General features: G+C 43.4%; 2 protein-coding genes across 2 annotated transcripts in view; both read left to right on the forward strand.

Moving 5' to 3' along the window:
• The first annotated feature begins 978 nt into the window (after window positions 1-978).
• Window positions 979-9,807, forward strand: pgap3 (post-GPI attachment to proteins phospholipase 3). Its single transcript, XM_062525587.1, has 8 exons — window positions 979-1,439; window positions 2,489-2,586; window positions 2,855-3,007; window positions 3,592-3,654; window positions 4,328-4,389; window positions 5,094-5,230; window positions 5,729-5,933; window positions 6,462-9,807. The coding sequence occupies exons 1-8, from the start codon at window positions 1,238-1,240 to the stop codon at window positions 6,523-6,525; spliced, it is 984 nt and encodes a 327-aa protein (XP_062381571.1). The 5' UTR covers window positions 979-1,237; the 3' UTR covers window positions 6,526-9,807.
• Window positions 9,808-11,990: 2,183 nt separating this feature from the next.
• The window catches only part of erbb2 (erb-b2 receptor tyrosine kinase 2), a 32,089-nt gene continuing 25,139 nt past the window's right edge, over window positions 11,991-18,940 (forward strand). The window contains exon 1 of the mRNA XM_062525588.1: window positions 11,991-12,387. Coding sequence (XP_062381572.1) covers window positions 12,318-12,387 — 70 coding nt within the window. The 5' untranslated portion in view covers window positions 11,991-12,317. The remainder of the gene's footprint in view (window positions 12,388-18,940) is intronic.

An 18,940-nucleotide genomic window follows, 5' to 3' on the forward strand; every position in this document is an offset into this window, starting at 1 on the left:
TTAGGGTGAATAGAGGTCAAATGGGATTAATTAATTAATGTCAATGTATTCGAAACAATTTATATTTAGCCTATATGTGTAATATATATAGGCTACGTATATACAGTATATATACAGTATATCCTATATCCTAGCTCGTTTGACACTTGGATATACTTTTTTTTTCTAAGATGATCATTAAAGGTGTGACTGTGTGTGATTATAAATCAACTGCAAATGCTTTTTGTTTTGCTTGCCTTGTTAATGTTGTATCAACATGTGCACTTTTTAATTGTGACATGCAGGGGGACTTAAGAATGAAAATAAACCTTGGGCAAAATGAAACATTTTTAGGCCTATAGCCTATTGGTCGCTTTACAAATGAAATAAACCAAAACAGGTCAACAGATTTTCTGTTATAGACTATAGAGAAATAGTTTTATATATTGTATTATGGCATACTGCTGACTGAATTATTATCAACTTTTACTGATGGATATATAGTTTAATTTTAAAGATTGACCACAGAAAACCCTGGCAATTTCTGTCTGTGTGCTTCCCCTAGTGGACAACCTCTTGAACTACACTTCTCTGCATATGTAACTGGACCGTGGTAGAGCAACAAATGTTATAATGTGTGATGTCATGTCACGTACATTCGTTTGCTTTGAGGGTATTTTTTTTCTTCTTGATTACAAACGACTGAGTTCCTCTGACGTGATGGGTCTTTAGAAGTTGTGCAGCTGCTGTCAAATGTCGATAAGGCAAGAACAAGATGAGCATAATGCACTATCTCCAGTAGCCTAGCCAAACTGGATACTTTCTAACTAGATATGTGTTTGCTGTCTACCGACTCACGTTAGGCCAACTTGCTGGATTGAAAGGAGAGACGCTACGGCTCTTATTCCGCAGCAACCCTAGCGCACTATCCAGATGTCGGCCTACCTTCCATGTTGAGGCATGCGCAGTAGATTGATACTTCCTGGTTTTAAAATTACAGGCGGAGTGGCTCGCCTTTCAAGTCAACGACGCGAGTGAAACCTATTAAAGGTGTGAGTGAGGTAAATGCTCAACTAATTCAAGGCGACGCATACTTAGCTAGTCAGAATATCCTAGTTTGGTTGACATTATGGCGCGCATTTGTTGATTGTTGTTGTCGGGGACATGCTCGCCTGACATGCCGCTACTGCGTCCTCGCTGTGCCTGATCGACCGACCTGGTCGTTGTACCTGATCGACTTGGTCGACCGACCGCCACCATGGGTCAGCCCTTCGGTCCTGTTACCAGCTTCATCGCGCTGGTAAGCGCCGTCCTTCTGCTTTCGGCTTCCGTTCATAGTTCCCAGGGCGACAAGGAGCCAGTGTACCGAGATTGCGTGAATCAGTGTGTCCGGACCAACTGCACTGGGGCCCGGCTACGTGGTTTCCAGTCCACCCAGCCTCCTTACATGGCGTTGACAGGTGAGAGTCGGTGTTTACATATGATGATGTTGTAGATGCGCTCACTGCGGAACCCACAACAATCCGATAATAGGCCTACAGTGCATCAGCCTATGTCAACTTCCAGCATCTTTGGTCTTTCATTCATTTTAAACACCAGCTTGGTAGAAGCGGAATCGGTAGAGACCAAATGAATTAGGTGACTCGAAGTAGAGATGACAACAATCTGATGGTTTACTGCGAAGATCACACAATGATAATGCAAGCGCTAATGAAAATAGGCTTATGTAGACTAAAACACGTGTCATTGTTGTGTTTTGTTCTCTGTTCTGTGTTATGTTCTGGCATGTTAGCCACGGTCGCTCACGCGTCGTTCGCGAATGGCTTAGCTCACTGGAAATGCTGGTTTTAGATCTCCACTCTTAATTTCGAGGTTAGCTTTTGAAACAATGAAACAGCTGACAAAGACATCAATTGACATCTGACCAGTTTAGATCTCTTTCGATGTTGGGCCGAGTCGGGCATCTTTCCTGATTTTCAGGTTTCTGGCCTGGGGTCGGATTTCTTGGGCCGTCTCGCTGTTCTTTTAGAAGAAAGCAGTTTTTCATAAGCCAGGGATGTATCGATTGATTAAAGAGTCAGTCTACTTGAGAGTCAGTGGAACTTTTTTGTTGTTGTTTCAAATGTTAAACTGCTCCACAGTTAAGGCCCAATAAGATATCTGGCTTAGTGAAGTAGCTTAGCCTATCATGAAGATGTAGGCTGTCAGAATGCCATAAATGACAACGTAGGCTATATGCATGTGAACTGTAAACACACTGAAAGTGTAAGATATTAGACAAAAATAGCTTGGTTGGAACAAACCTAGAGGAAAATATCACCATTTATGCAACAGGATCTCAAAAATAAATCAGGTTTAGAGATAAGCTTAGCTGAATTTTGACTCAGGCAAGTAAGGAGCATGAGATACAAGGGATGTTAACGTTAATGTTAAATTGAGCCCATTACTTCTGGGGAATGACGAGATTGAGAAAGTGAGATTGAATGAATGTCCCTCTCCTCCCCTCCAGGTTGGACATGTCGTGATGACTGTCGATACCAGTGCATGTGGACTACAGTGGGACTGTATCAGGCAGAGGGCTACAGAGTGCCACAATTCCATGGAAAAGTCAGTGTTTCCCCCCCCTTAATCATCACTTCAAGTACTGTGCATGATGAGATTTAAACACAGAACTACCAGACCAGTGAAATTGTGGATACATGCGCTATACTTCTGTACTTTACACATACATTAATCTAAAACCAATCTGGTCTTGATCTGGACCCAATATACTGCCCAGTGTCTGGTCCATTGTCAGTTGCTGTGTGCGTATACAGTGTGCAGTCAGTTATGTTTAATATGTGTGTGTGTGTATATCCCCTCTCCCTGTGTGCAGTGGCCCTTCACTCGCTTCCTCTGTTTCGAGGAGCCGGCATCAGCGCTGGCATCTCTGCTCAACGGCCTGGCCTGCCTGCTGATGCTGCTGCGCTACCGAAGCGCCGTGCCACGCCAGAGCCCCATGTACCACACCATCAATGCCTTCTCTCTGGTACGTTCCTGTGTGTGTGTGTGTGCGTGCGCGCACGCGTGTGTGTGTGTGTGTGTGTGTTTGTAAAACCAAAACGAACATGTAAAAACACAAAATGCAATTAAAACAAAGTGAGGTACATTCAGTTACACAAATTGTAATAGAAAGCAGAAAGAAGTCAATGGATGTGTGTTTATCCCTTTATACTTCTCTTCTTAAATGCATTTCTGTATGCACCACAGAAGTCAAAGGCTGCCAGCCAGAGAGCCATAGAGCAAAGCAATGTCCCCAAATAGAAGAGTTTTAAAGAAGACTTCTTATCTACTAATGGACAAAAAATAGAGCCTCAAAGAGGCCCACCCAATAGAACTGGAAATAGAATAAAAGGATGTATTTCTTAAAATCTCTCTCTCTCTCTCTCTCTCTCTATCTCAAGTTCAAGTTCAATTGAGCTTTATTACCATGACAAATATGTTTGCATTGCTAAAGCAGAACATTTAGACAAACATTTACATATAGAATGTTTGGAATGCAGTACATGGCAAATAGATATGCATCCAAAATTAACTCTCTCTCTCTCTCTCTCTCTCTCTCCCTCCCTCTAGGTCTCTCTCAACGCTTGGTTCTGGTCAACAGTGTTCCACACCAGAGACACGTACCTAACTGAAGTAAGTTCTGAGTTTGGGTTCCTTTGCTTGTCTCAGCAGCATAGAGCTTCAGAGACACCAGAGAGGTATATACTGTACACACTACGAGGAGTGACATTGGGATTGAGTCTAAAGTCTCAAATTCAGTACACGTAGACAAATGTTGGTGACAAATGTGTCGTCTTTAAACTTTTTTAATTGGAATGCTTTTGTGTAAAAATATGAAATAGTTTGTTTTACACTGTTAACGTTAATTTTGAGTTTTGACAAGGCAGTTGCCATGAATGTTCATTTGTTTTCATAATTCAAATGCAACTCTGGTTTTAGGTTCATCATGCCACGAATCAAATTCATAGTGTATCATTTCATAGTGTGTCATTTCTGTCCTTACTTGATAGTGTTGTCACCATACAAAATGATGACTTTGATACAATACTATGCCTTGATACCAGCACCGAAAAGATACCATGGCAACAATTTAATTGGTAAAAGAGTAGGCCTAGACAACAGAACAGTTGTATTAACTGACTGCAAATTTCAACCTATTGGTATGAAAGGGTGTAGTGGCAGTGGAAGTCTAGAGCAGCAGTCTTTGATTGGAAGCTATGACTTAATTTAGTCATCCATGTCTTCTGATATGGTATGGTCAGTCAGTTTATTCATGAAGTATTTTCCTGTCTTTGGCTTTCTGCAGAAAATGGACTACTTCTGTGCGTCCGCAGTCATCCTCTACTCCATCTACATGTGCTGTGTCAGGTAGGCCTGAGCCACCCCACCTCATGCCACCAACTTCTATAGCAATAGCCCCGTTTACATCGACACTTCTATTCTGATTAGAAACTGAAAAACAGCTCAATCGGAATAAAAATCATCACATAAACACCTCAATCGGAAGGAAAATTCTGATCCGATCAAAATCGTAATCGGAATGGAAGAGGTGGTGTAGTCCGTTCCTATTCCGAATGAACTCCCATGTACAGTATATGGTCATTCGGATTGACTACTACAGTATATCTTCCCAAAGAAAAGTAGCTTTTTCCAATCAAAGATCCTAAAGCTCTTACAAGCACCTGATCGGAATAGTAAGTAGCCCATGTAAACAGACGGCGCAAAATGTTCAATCGGAAAGACAAAAAAACTGTCCATGTAAACATGGCTAATGTTGCTCTGCAATCAACCGAGTGTTCTAACTGGACAGCTGTGACAAGTTGTCCACTTCTGATAAACTACCTAACTAACTATTGTGACCCAATATTGAAGGGAAAGTGCCCGAACTGATTGCAGTTGTAGTTGAACATACATACACACGCAGGCATGTAATTTCTGCATTATTTGCGATTTCCAGGAAACTCAAAGTCTACTGTGTGTGTGTGTATGCGTGGGCTGTGTGTGGCGTGTGTGTGTGTGTGCGCGCGCTGTGTGTGTGTGTGTGTGCGCGCTGTGTGTGTGTGTTCCTGTAGGACGCTGGGGCTGCGTAGGCCTGGGGTGTCCAGTATGGTGGGAGTGCTGCTCATCCTGGCCTTCACCTCCCACGTCTCCTATCTCACGTTCGTCAGCTTTGACTATGGGTACAACATGGCCGCCAACGCCACCATCGGTGAGAGGACGCACACCAGACCTACAGTATATCCGGAACGTCTATACACCCATTCGCTTAGTCAATCTAAATAAGCATTTTTTATATTATTATATTATTTATCATCTATATATATGCTATGCAAAAAACATTCTGTTGTGTTGACTACATAGGAAATCATAGATGAGCCAAACAGATGAGCAGATGTTGTCCTATTCTAGGTGACTGTGATCTCTGTCATGGTCATTCATACATTTGTTGTATCTCTTTCCTCTTTCTATCTCTCCTTTCCCCCATACTCTCCCTCTCTCTTTTGCTGTCCCTGTTTCTTTCACACCCTCTCCCTCTTCCGTCTCTCCCTCCTGCCTCCTGCCTCCTGCCCTCTCTCTCCCTCTCATTCCTATTCTTTCTTTCTTCCTTTCTCTCTCTCTCCCCTCCTGCCCTCTCTCTCTCTCTCTCTCTCTTCCTCCCTCCTACCCTCTCTCTCTCCCTCTCTCTCCTCCTGCGTGTGTGCTGCAGGCATGGTGAACCTGCTGTGGTGGCTGTGCTGGTGCTGGCAGAACCGGCGCACGCTGCCCTACTGGTGGAAGTGCAGCCTGGTGGTGGTGCTGCTGCACGGCCTGGCCCTGCTGGAGCTGCTGGACTTCCCCCCGCTCTTCTGGGTGCTGGACGCGCACGCCGTCTGGCACCTCAGCACCGTGCCCGTCCACTTCCTCTTCTACAGGTCAGTGTGTGCGTGCGTGCGTTTGCGTGTGCGTGCGTGCCTGTGCGTGTGCATGCGTGTGTGCATGTGCGTGTGTGTGTGTGCACAGCATTTCTCTACAGGTAGTGGAATATTGGGGTGTCACGATTTTCCAAATCCTCGATTAATTTACGATTTTAAAGTCATGATTCGTGACATTGAGGGTGTGCCTACATCGTCGATTCCACAAAGTTCGAGATTGAGATGTAACTTCGACCGATATCGACTTAATATTGAAATCATGACCCCCCTTAGTTGAGTGTGTGTATCTCTGTGTTTGTGTGTGTGCGGCAAAGGTTTCCGCTATTAAGGGTTTATGTGCCATCAAAATGTTTTTATAAATGTTATTTTCAGGTAAAATAATGATTAATTAGTTGTTTGGTTGGTTAATTGATTGAGTAATTGATTGAATAATTGATTGATTGATTGATTGATCGGTTGGTTGGGTGACATTATCCTTTCTCTTCTCTGTCCATCTCGGCTCTAATCCCTTCTTCCTTGTTCCCACAGTTTCCTGATCGATGACAGTCTGCACCTCCTCAACACAGAGAAGACAGGAGTCAAACTCGAGTAGGGGGAGTCTCCACCTGCACCCTGCCCCCTCCTCACACACACCCAATCAGGCAAGCGGATGCCGGGATGGGAGGGCCCTCAGTCTCCATGGCGACCTGCATGACACTCCTCTCAGCCAAAATCCTGAGAAACGTTTCTCTATCTCAACTCATGCCATTCTGCCCAGGAAGAAAACGAAAAACAAACTTTTTTTTCAGATTAGGTTTGTTTTTTTCTTTTCCATTTTCAGTTTGAAACTTGATTGATGTTTGCATTCACTGATCTTTGCCTTGAAATAGGATAAATAGGTTTGAGGCTTTTGTTTGTACTTGTTTTCACATATTTTCACTTTGTCACAGACCTCACTCATGTTAAACAAGACTTCAGTCGAGCGTAGGTTTATACGACCACACAACTCCCTCCCTCAGTCTTTGTTATGGCCAGATCTTTCTATTAGGGAAGGAGGCCATTTTAACTGTGTGAATTCCTGCTGTAAGACCTTGAGGTTTTTGGGTGCACTTTGAGGTTTTGATAGAGTACTCCCTGTGACATCACAAAACTGTGTGTTATCTTGCTATTGCACCCCCTCACATCAAGGACCATTCTTGGCCCTGACACAATTAGTAGCAGTACCCAAATCAGACTGTAGAGGGCAGCAGATCACCCTCACAAGGCTAGGAGGCCTGGGTGTAACTAGATTGATCATCTCTTGTTATACTTAGCACTTAGCTGCCTGTAGCAAGGACATGCTAATATGCTAACAGTTAGCATCTATCTCTCCAGGCTCATGCAGTGTTAATGGGGCCAAACAACTCTTGCAGGAAACAGGTTGGAGAATTAGCAGAGCGTACCTATGTAAGCAGTATGCGGGTCAGAGCGTGTCCCTCAGTATATACAGACTCACCACTTCTTCCTTATGTGTTCTATTTGACATGGTTGAATAGTTCTCTTTTTTTAATTATTATTTCTGATGGCTGCATGCTATAGTCATGGTTATGACTCAGTTGTTGAGTTCCAGATTTTTGCTATTGTGATTTTTTTATTTCTTCTTTTACTGTTTTATGATTTACAACCATAATGTGCTTTGTCTTTCATGCTCTGGATTGAGTTTTTCAGCTTTTTGTTGTGCTTCTTTTCTATTCATTTCTTCTCTGTTCTGTTTTCTATTTTTTGGGAATGTTTTGTTTGTGACACCGTCTTATTTTTTGTTCTCATGTTTACCAGGTTTGCCTTTTTCTAGCAACAGGGTGGAAGCAAGGAGACCCAGTATTTGTTAACTTAGCTGAGCTCTTGATCTTATGTGGGTCACACCTTGCACCGATGTTAGCCTGTATCTGGGGTGAGAGAGTGAGCGCATCAGAGATGAATCAATGTGAAATGAAGGAAGGAGGGAGGGGGTAAAAAGAAAAGAAGGAGAAGAAACGGGTTCCTCCTAAAGGCCTTGAGTTGTGTATGTAGTGCATGTCAGGGATAAAGATAGAGGTGTGTGTGTGTGTGTGTGTGTGTGTGTGTGTGTGTGTGTGTGTGTGTGTGTGTGTGTGTGTGTGTGTGTGACTGTGTGTGACTGTGACTGTGTGTTCACAAAGTCCTGCATGTATCTGAGATGTAACACTGGCTTTTGCAATGTGCATTTTTTTGTACACTTTGTGCACTAACTGCCTGCTTTCTTAGCTAACGCTAAAATCTCTGGTGGTTTACTGAACAGAATGTCCACACTAACACTCAGTGTCTGCCTTACTTTCCCTGTCCTGCCTTGTCAAAAGCTTTATGTCCTCATCAAGTGTGTGTGTGAGAGTGTGTGTGTGTGTGTGTGTGTGTGTGTTTGTTTTCCACCAAGTCTAACTAACTTAAGAGCATCATTTTCTCCACTAAATGCTAACTGCCATCACACAATGCTGTGTTCTGTTGTCTGCCTTTGTTTATCTGTTTGTTGGCCTGGTTCAGTCTCACACCAAGCCTTGCACAAATAACAATCGTTTCTCCTCAAGAACGATGTGTAACAGGAATGTGATGCTAATTGAAAAGCTGTAAAGTGCTTGTGAGCAGTTTGTGAACTGTTCAGCTTGACAATCTTAACATCTGGCTTTTGTGAATCATTTCAATTTTCTTTTGTTATCAGAACATGCGCTGTGGTCATAAGCTAAGTCTTGTACCACAATTGTGCCATAACTGTGTGTGTGTGTGTGTGTGTGTGTGTGTGTGTGTCGGGCGGTTGACCCGGGAGTGCTTGCTATCCCGTGAATTCCTGAATGCAGTGCGTCAGACCTCTGTGTGTGTGTGTGTGTGTGTGTGAGAGAGAGAGTGTGAGTGTGTGTAAATATAGCTTGTTTGAGAGGCTTAGAGTGGGAGAGTCGGAGCAAAAGTTAGAACGGGGGATTTGGGGGGCGGGAGTGGGGAGCAGCAAGACTATCAGAACTGTCATTTGACAGAACTTCATCACACTTAAACGCACACACACACTCACACACACACAGTAGAGGCATCAATGACTCTGTTGCCCTCTCTGCTGTAGAGAGTCACGCGACTCATTCGTCTCTCCGCATGCCTGGAGTGGGTGGCAGTCCATCTCATTCCGCAGGGTCACCCATGTACCTGGTGATGCTTTTCTCGTAATCGTGTAGGGGAAGCCAGCGGAGCTCAGATCACAAGCAATGCATTGACTGTAGTTGTGACGGTGTGAGTTTAGTAGGGATTGCAGTTTGCAGTGAAGAGCCTGACTCTTGGTTGGTTGGTTAGGAAAATTGGCTATTTTTTTTTTGTCCATATCCTGTGACCTGTGTGTCCATTTATCAAAAGCAAGATTTAAGCATTTGTGGTGATGATAATGGTGATGATCTCCTTGTAAACTTGTATGGTAACATCCACTGACTGTCACAACTGCAACTGCACCAACGCCATGCTTGTGATACAAATGTAACTGGCCTCTTTGTGACTTGTGATTTTCTGGTATGTATTAATTTCATTGCCTTTCCAAGTTAACGTGTCAAAACCTCCTGTCAGCTAAAGTTGTATGGAAGTGACTTATGGGGAGCTGTGGTCTTAAAAGTTATTTTGGATTTTCACAACCTCCCCCCCCTCCCCCAAAGCCAATGTGACTGTGGACTCCCAGTAGCTCCACACTGCCCCCTGCAGACTTAACACACACCTACACCTCCCATCACTGAACCCTCTATGCCCTCCTAATGCACCTTTCACTCTCTTTCTCTGTCTTTCTGAATGCACCTCCCCTTTCTCCCCTACCACACCAAGTTGTGTTTAAAGAAAGCTTTAAGTGATGAACTAATTAAAGAAAATGTTATCTATAGCATGTGTCTGGTTTATTTACAATTCAGCTGTTTTGCATCTACAAGAAGTACAGCGATGACTTCAGGGAATCCCCCATGACAAAATATTTGAAACTGAACTTCCTCAATGCTTATTATTAGTAGTAGTATGATGTTTAGGCTATTATTATTCAGACAACATACATGTTATGAACATGAATGTATGTGAAAAAAATGAACACAAAAAACAACTCTTAGAGAAAGACGGGGGGAAATGATGGTCGACTTACCTTGGACTTGGGTTGAGTTTAGTGTCTAGAGAATAAGCCCAGACAAAGGGCATATCTTATTTAGGGTGTTCTTTCCTTTGGGTTGTTTTGGCTCGGCAGCCTCTCCCATCTGTTCCACCTGACTGACTTGATCACATGCTCCTCTGACCTGGCACAAAACTATATTCATGGTAGGTTTCCTCAGTGAACTAGATGTGTAGTCCCAGTGAACTTTACCTCAATGACGTATAAACACACAAGCCTAGTGTAGATTTGTTAGCTCAGTGATGTGAATGCCTCCTTTAATCTACTTTTGTTACCTCAGCTTTGTAAGGTTATAGTTGTTACCTTAGTGGCTAGGCTACAGTATGCTACCTGTAGCTTAGACATGTGACATCGGTGGCATTTGTACATTATTGTTACTCTGATGATATGCAGTGGTAATTCCCAGCATGCATGCTGTGCTAATTCACAGTGTCCTCTGCATCTGTACCTTAAATGTTATTATTGCTGTATAGCTGTACTTAATTGTTAAAATGCTTAAACATTAATAGACTCAATATTATTCTAATGCTGCAACTGTAGCTCTAATTGAAATGTTAAAATGCTTAAACATTAATAGAGTAGATGTTACTCTTTATTACTTTATGTCACTTTGGATAAATGCATCTGCCAAATGAATAAATGTTTAGGGGCCTGTGGCCTATAGATCAGGTCTGGTTCGTTCCCACATTTGAATATGTATAGGTCTACAGCCTCACAGCCTCTCCTCACTCACTGCTGAGCTGTCAGCCTGGGCTGATTGGTTTAACTTTAAGGAGTGTTTAACTCTGTGTGTTTCAGTCAGCAGGTAGTCCGGGTGGTGGGGTGGCTGTGGTGGAGGACTCTGTGTGACTGGGGCAGAGGCCAGTCATCCTGTCTGAGTTCAGGCTTTGTCCTCTGGTGTAGGAACAACCCTGTGACCTTGTGAGGCTAATCACTGACCAGAGATCAGAGCTGCATCAGAGCTGCATGTTGGTGAGAACTGACGCATCGGAGTCAATGGAGGGTAGGCCTGTCACTCGTTTCCCATCCACTCACTTTACCTTGCCACCCTCTCTCTCTCTCTCTCTCTCACCCTACACACACACACACACACACACACACACACACACACACACACACAAGAGTGGTTTAGCTCTCTTTTGCCTTTAGTGTCTTATTTCTCTTCTTACAATTAAACCAATATCTTATTTCATTGGTTTGTACAGAAAGTCAAATAAAGTTGCTAAAGTCAAATAAAGTTGCTATCCATATCCATTGAAGGAGTGTGTGTGTGTGTGTGTGTGTGTGTGTGTGTGTGTGTGTGGTGGAGGTGGTGGGCGGGGGGGGGGGGGGGGGGGGGGGGGGGTTTGGTCGGATGGTTTCAGATGAATAGACTTTATTCTTCTTCCTTCGCTTCCCCCTCCGCCGGCGCTGAAGGGGGAAAAGTGCCCTGTGAACTATGTCAGAAATGCACCGATGATATCTGCATACTCCAAGCGCTTGAAAAACGCATGCGGAAAGAGCAACAATCAATAGCCCACGTGTTAATACAGAAGTAACTAATTAGATATAGCATGCCAACATATGGGCGCGCATGCTAAAATAAGGAGAGGGGTAATTAATCCATTGATGACACAGTTATAGAGTCTGTTCAGTGGCAAGTGATTCAGTCATCAACTGCAATGGCTGCATTTGACAGGTGACATGCCATTGCATGGGGCGCCAACACTCTGTGTTTTTTTAATTTGTATTGATTCTCCGTATGTTTTAACGCAGTTTTACTGGTCAATAACTACCATACACCCAGTATGACACGTAGTAGTTTAAAAAGGGCGCTCAAACATAGGCTATAGCTACACACTAGCCTTGGGCAAGAGAGACGTAACGTCACTGAGTAAGCTGCATGAGTGAGTAGTCCCCCTGTCCCGTTCCCCTATGTGACTTCTGACTGTAGGAGGGCAGTCATCGAAGTCCACCGTCCGCAACTGAAAGTCCCCACCCCTGCTCTCGACGGGAACGCGCCTCCTATGACACACTCTACTACGAACGCAGTCAACACGCACGGACTGACCCAGCTTTGCCAGGCGCACAGTCGAAATTCCAGGCAGGAAGTTGTGTTCTGGGACTTGGCGGAGAAAACAACCAGTTGATCTTACACGCGGCAGGATTTACAAGAACAAACGTGTTGAAGAGCGGCACTTGAGTGGAATACGTTATACGTTACTGGAGGGAATATGGACTAATGTTGGTTGCGCTCGATGGAGGCGGCGAGAACTTTAGTGCTTCTCTGGGTTCTGATTTTTGGAGTTCCGCGAACGGCTGCCAAAGGTGGGTAACACTGATATGGGTCTCTGTCTTTAACGGAATTAACACGTACAGTGATCTCAACAGTCACTCCAGCGTTTCACATACTGCCCAGCGAATATCTTTTTGAATGTGGAACGGCAAATTAAGTTGGATCTGAGCACTGTATGTCGCTTGAAACGACAATAGACCGCATTCCTGCAGCTGTAGCGAGCCACCCCCTCGCCAGACTCGAGTATGAGTGAACATTCATTAACCGTCAGTCTCCAACGGACGACGTGCGTATAATAGTAATAGGCCTAAATGTAACAATTTGTCGATTCTTAAAGTTGACTCACACTATATGAGAACAGAAGAAATGGAGGGTGATTGTTAACCACCACGCGCAGAGTGTAAAACAGTCACTTCCATAGCCTTAGCTTCGGAACCTGCTTTGTAACTTCGTTTTACAATAGTAGGCTACTTAAAACAACTCTCTCATTGTATCCGTTGTAGTGGTTGCTTAAGATGGTAAACAAACACCTGTTCAGCACCTCAATCTAAAGAAAATTCGTACAGCTGTCATCTGTGCATGTCCACACACCAGCTAGACTAACCAACATCTACTACAGAGCCAGCAACCGAGACTCCTTGAAGGAAATGTAAAATAATTTCTTAGTGCTGCAATTAACTGTTAATAGATGATTAATTGATTAGTTATTTGGATGATAAAACTAAAAAAAATCAATGTTTTCCAGAGGCCAAGATCATGTCATCAAATGCCTTGTTTTGTCCCCATGTCCAACATACATAGTTTAGCCTACTGAGACAAAGGAGTAAGTAGGCCTAAAGATGGAAAGATTGACTTGTAAGAAGCTGTATCAGAGAACTTTGAGGTATTGTCAGAAACGATACAAATCAATTAATTGGTTACCAAAATAGTTGACCATTCATTGAAAACTAATCGAGTTATTGAGTAATTGTTGCTAAACCTTTTATAGGTTACACAAAAATACTCTTTGGACCTTGCAATGAGAGAGAAATGCAAAATTATAACATTTTAATTATAACATAAATAAATGAAAATAGGGTCTATATCCAAGAGCACCAACCTTAAAAGACACTTGTCTGAGAACATTATAGGCCAACACAATGGGTGAAATAACTGGTCTTGTAGATACAGTTTCTTGAACAGCAAACACTGTTTCTACATTGTGTCTCTTACATCATAGCCTGCCGGTGCACCTGTCGCAGGTGTTGTCTATACCACTGTGTTACAGGTGACCTAAAATCACACAAATCAGATCTTATGTATGTTTATTGACGACTGCTTGTTGGTATTGTGGTTGTCTCGAGAGCCAGACTTAATGTCTATGTGAGCAGTGGCGCATGGTTAACCACCTGATGAGAAGAACTGTCTGTCTGTCCCTCACTGGGGGGAGACGCATGCCAAGCCACACAGCAGGGCTTCAGAGAAATGATTCTCATGAAGACAAGGAAAAGGAAATAAGTGAAAACTAATCCCCCTCACTCACATACACAGTCTCTCTCTCTCTCTCTCTCTCTCTCTCTCTCTCTCTCTCTCACACACACACACACACACACACACACACACACACACACACACACACACACACACACACACACACACACACACACACACACACACACACACAGTCACACACATAAACACACCCTGTTCAGCTCAACAGAAGATATTCCAAAGGTCGATAGCTGAAGTTTTATGCATAACTAACATGGTTTCTTAATTGACAGGGGGGAACACAGTTTGTTATGTGTGTGTGTGTGTGTGTGTGTGTGTGTGTGTGTGTGTGTGTGTGTGTGTGTGTGTGTATGTGTATGTATATCCACCAGATATATCGTGAGTAATTTGTGCTGACATAAAAAATCATTCCCTCTCTTCAGCAGATCGTGTAACTCATTAGGAGGGTGGCAAAACATTGATGAAGTCAAGTGTTGATTTTGGTGTGTCAGGCTCAGCTTGGCTTGGCTTCATTAGAAGGTCAGTTAGCCAAACGTATTCCTACGTGACCCAGGGCAGGTCTCCTCCAGATAGAAGCGCTGAAAGAATTCAGAAATGATTCAGAAAGATGAATATACTGTACCGTGGTGTAATGTATCATGATACTGTATGTTGAACAGTACATATGCACACACACATGCATGCACGCAGACAGGCTCACACGCACACACACACACACACACACACACACACAGAAACAGACTAATACAAGCACATTGATATGAGAACAGCTATTTTCCATAGTACTGTGTCTGTGATAAACAGTGGACTACATGTTTTGCATTTGGAATGACTCTGTGGTTCAGAATGCTTACTATGGAAAGGGTGGACCAATTATTGTTGTTGTTGTTGATGTGCTCTTGCAGAAGAACGATAACAGCCTCTGCAACAACAAACTGTTGTCTGTGCTGGTCTGACATGACTCTGCCTCTGGAGGCACCAAAACAAGAAGTCTTACTGGAATTTCAAGTGTGCTGCTCCATGGCTCTGATAATTATCGCAAAGATCGCAGATACAGAGGTGTAGAGATACAATGAAAGTTCTCTCCTGCTGTGTGAGACATGAAGTTTAGATGGAGGAGATAAGGGCCTTTCCAGCTTGTACCCACCAGAGAAAATAAACACAACGTTGCTGCAGTAGATTTAGTCAATATGATTGAAGTTGAGGATTAAATTGTGTAGGCAGCACACACTTACAAAAAGTGACTTAAATGAGACCAATATGAGAGAAATAGAATATTGGATCCAAGTGTGTTGGTGATAACATTTTCTTAGAGCTCTTTTATAAATACACCAAGCCACTTTACATGTAGAGTTAAAACAGATTAACACAAGCATATAGAAAAGCAATAAGTACATGAAATACAATGCAGCATCATATGAATTGAAAGCAGTACAGTAGTAGCATTAGTGACTTGGCAGAATATGCAGTGTGTGAACTTGTGAACAGTGTTGTGTTTTTGTGCTAAGATGCAGGTAGGGAGCCACTAATGTGCCAACCACAAAGTCAGAGATAGACCTGCATGCTGTCAACCTATAAGTATAAGTGTGTGACACAGTGAACGCGTGTGTGTGTGCCCCAGTATGTGAAGTTCACCGTGTAGAAACCAATCTGCAGGTTTGGTGAATGTGTATATTTGGTGACCATGGTACCAGGTGTGACATCACTAGATTGGGACCTTAAATGTTACTCTTAAGTACCTAGTAAATACCATTGACAGTAAAATAAATGGACAGAGCTTTTCAAAGGACTTCCATAGAGACGCCAATAAAGTGAAGCCAATTTGAACCAGTTTTCTGGTCTACGAGGCGTTGTGTAGCCTCAGTGTCAGTTGACTGACAAACACAACAGACTGAAACACAGTAAGTCGTCTGGTAGCCGCACTAAGAAAATTGATAACGTGTAGAGTGCTCCAAGTTTGAGTGCAGCTTTTGGTAGATGAATTGCTCCGATGTTGTGCCAACCCAACAAAACACCACTTCGTTTTTCCTCGGTGCTATGCTAAATGTCTTACCCATAGACTTTCCCTCAGACTGCCTTTGAGTTTCTTGTCCAGAGAATACGGTTACTTCTCTCCCGTGCGACAAAAAGTCGCATCCTTATGACGTAATTTTTCAGCATTGGTTTAGAGAAAATCCCGGAAAGTGGAATTCGAGGCTGTGATGCCAGTCACACAATGTTGTATTTCTCTGAAAATAGACACTGGTCATAAAGGTTTAAACCGATTCAGATAGCTTTATTTGATGTCAAAGTGAAATGAACTGGTGTCAATGGAATGCAATTCCAAGTGGTCTCATTTAGCCTCCCATAGGAGGTTCACTTTCCGAATGTTCGCCTACCCCTTGGTAAATAGTACCATCTGATTCTATCAACCAGTGAGATCCAACTGCAGTAAAATTGGACCTGATCTTGTCATTTTCACCTATGTGTTGCGTTCTTTGTTGTCATCTGATAGTGAGCAGTAAGAGTCTGAGCTTTTTGGGGGGGCAGTTGGATGTCTGTACTGAGCATAGCCTCCACATTGTGGCTTACTGTAAATCAAGTGTGGAGTTGTTTTAGTTCAGAGGTGTATTCCATGAAGCAAGGTTATTGGCTTACCTTGGCAACATAAATCTGTAAAAGAACACTAGACTAACGTGTTGATTAGAGATCAGTGGTTAGGAGTCAGATCAGGAGTAATCACTGATCTCCAATCAACACGTTACATTAGAAACAGTAGCTGCTCAGTGCAGGACTCTTTTACAGATCAACGATTTCTCAGGTTAGCCAGTTGCCTCACTCTATAGTACAGCGGCAGCCCTCTGAGAAACAGGAACTATGATGGTATGTGTATTGGTATGTAATGTATGTATCCATTAACGTTTCAATGGAAACCACTGATTCTACCTGACTTGTAAGTGTTTTGGTATGTATACTGTATATTAGGTCATGGTGTCTAATCTGTGTGTGTGTGTGTGTGTGTGTCTATATGTTTGTGTGTGTGTGTGTGTGTGTGCATGGATGTGCCTACAGCTTGCCTCGCTGCTGCCTATCAGTGTATTGTTGTGTTTTACTTTTCTGGTAGAATTAAATCCTCTTCACACTCCTGATGCACTCGACTGGTATATATCCGGTTCTTCCTGTCGGTTGAGCAATACTCGTTTGTTCCCTAAGCGTGTGTGTGTGTGAGAGGGAGAGAGTGAGAGAGAGAGAGAGAGAGAGAGAGAGAGAGAGAGAGCAAAAGAAAGAGGGACAGACAGAGAGAGAAAGAGAGAGAGAGGAATGTACAGAGGTCTTTTAGTCTGGAGCACAGAGTTCTCTGCTAGGGGGCAAAGTGCCCGTGGTGGTGTAAGTTAATGTGAGAGAGGAATCTTGCATCAATTAGAAGAACACCCTGGAGCTACTGGAGAGTAATGTCAAATCTGGAGTTTTGCATTTTCCATCGTGTGCAGTGGTGAAGTATAAATGAGATGTAGAGACGTCATCGAGCATTTAGGTTAAATTCCACTCTCCTGGATTTTGAGGTGCATTCGGGTTTAATTCCAGTCGCGTGGACTTTGAGGTGTAATTGTTCACCTATAAATGGATCAGTATTCTGCTTGAAACAAAATGCAACAACAAAACAAATAGAAGTGAAATGTATAATGCAAGCTATAAGATAAAGATGTAGATCAGATGTGTGTGGCTCTGGCTGTGTCTTTGGTGTCACAGAGAGCTTCTGTGATTGAGTCAGCTAGTTAGCCAAGCTAAGATATCAGATTGGGATGGGTTGTTCTGGATGGTTCCATGGATCAAATGGCCAGCAGAGGCATGGGTAAACACAATCTGCCCAAGTGACTTAGTAAACTTAGTAAACAACACGCACGCGCACATACACACACACACACACACACACACACACACACACACACACACACACACACACAAACACACACACAGAGAGAGAGTGCCCCATTTCCTGCCTGGCTATGTGCCATGCACAGGTGTGGCCAGGTTTGCTTGCACAGTCACTTGCAGGGCAGGTTTAGGTCATCAGTTCGTACACACACAAACACACTCTTGAATGCGCGCGCCGTGCACACATACGCACACGTATGCACACGCACACACACACACACACACATGCACACAAGGAACTCACTGTCCTTAATCAATCACGGCAGATTTCTGAGGAACACGGAAACTGTACAATGAAATACCTTCCCAAAATTCACATATATCCTTTACTATCACAGTATAAATATTTCATAAAATGCTACTAATTCATTTCAGTTTGTTAATAAAAAGCTTTCTTTCAAGTATGCAGTAGCCATTGTCAATCATGGCCAACGTTTGCTTTTGTGTGTTTTTTTTGTATGTTGTCGTTCGGACTGATTTTCAAACGAAGGTGGTTTAACTGAAGCAAGATAAGCACTTTCTCCATGGTACACTAGGAATTTGTGTGTGTGTGTGTGTGTGTGTATGTGTTTTACTACCAAGCCCCCCCTCCCACCCCAATAACTCCACAATGTTACCACAGAAACCATTTGGCACGCAGCTAGCTTTCCAAGCCAGGTTGCCAGGACACCAAGCAATTGAGTGGTGTCTAGCGAGCATTAGCGGGAATTAGCGTCTGCGCTAGCTGCCTTCATGAGTCTTCTGTGGTGTTTGGGTGTCAGCAACACTGCTTTGTGGAGCTCTGACACATACATAACACATAACACTTGTTCCTGTCTGGGGGAAGGATACAGACACATTCACACACAGTGTATGTGAGTGTGTGTGTGTGTGAGAGAGAGAGAGAGAGAGAGAGAAAGAGAGAGAGAGAGAGAGAGAGAGAGAGAAAGAGAGGGGGACACAGACACACACTCACACACAGTGCAAGAGAGAGAGGGAGGAATGGGGGTGGGTAGGAAAGGGTTTCTATTCAAGGCCACCAGCCGGCCTATCGACACACACACTCACACGCACACACACACACACACACACACACACACACACTCACACTCAGATTCCCCATGGAAGTGAGATTTGCAGGGGCAGGCCTATATAAAGAGTGAGGGGCAGAGGACTGCAGCAGGAGAGGCTTTTAACAGG

Source organism: Sardina pilchardus, chromosome 22 (assembly GCF_963854185.1).
Source record: "Sardina pilchardus chromosome 22, fSarPil1.1, whole genome shotgun sequence".
NCBI classification, from domain to species: Eukaryota; Metazoa; Chordata; class Actinopteri; order Clupeiformes; family Clupeidae; genus Sardina; species Sardina pilchardus.

Coding starts and splice junctions, on each gene's coding strand:
- pgap3 (XM_062525587.1), top strand. CDS start 1,238: ATGGGTCAGCCCTTCGGTCCTGTTACCAGCTTCATCGCGCTGGTAAGC. Junction 3,008..3,591: donor CCATCAATGCCTTCTCTCTG/GTACGTTCCTGT, acceptor CCCTCCCTCTAG/GTCTCTCTCAACGCTTGGTT. Junction 3,655..4,327: donor GAGACACGTACCTAACTGAA/GTAAGTTCTGAG, acceptor GGCTTTCTGCAG/AAAATGGACTACTTCTGTGC.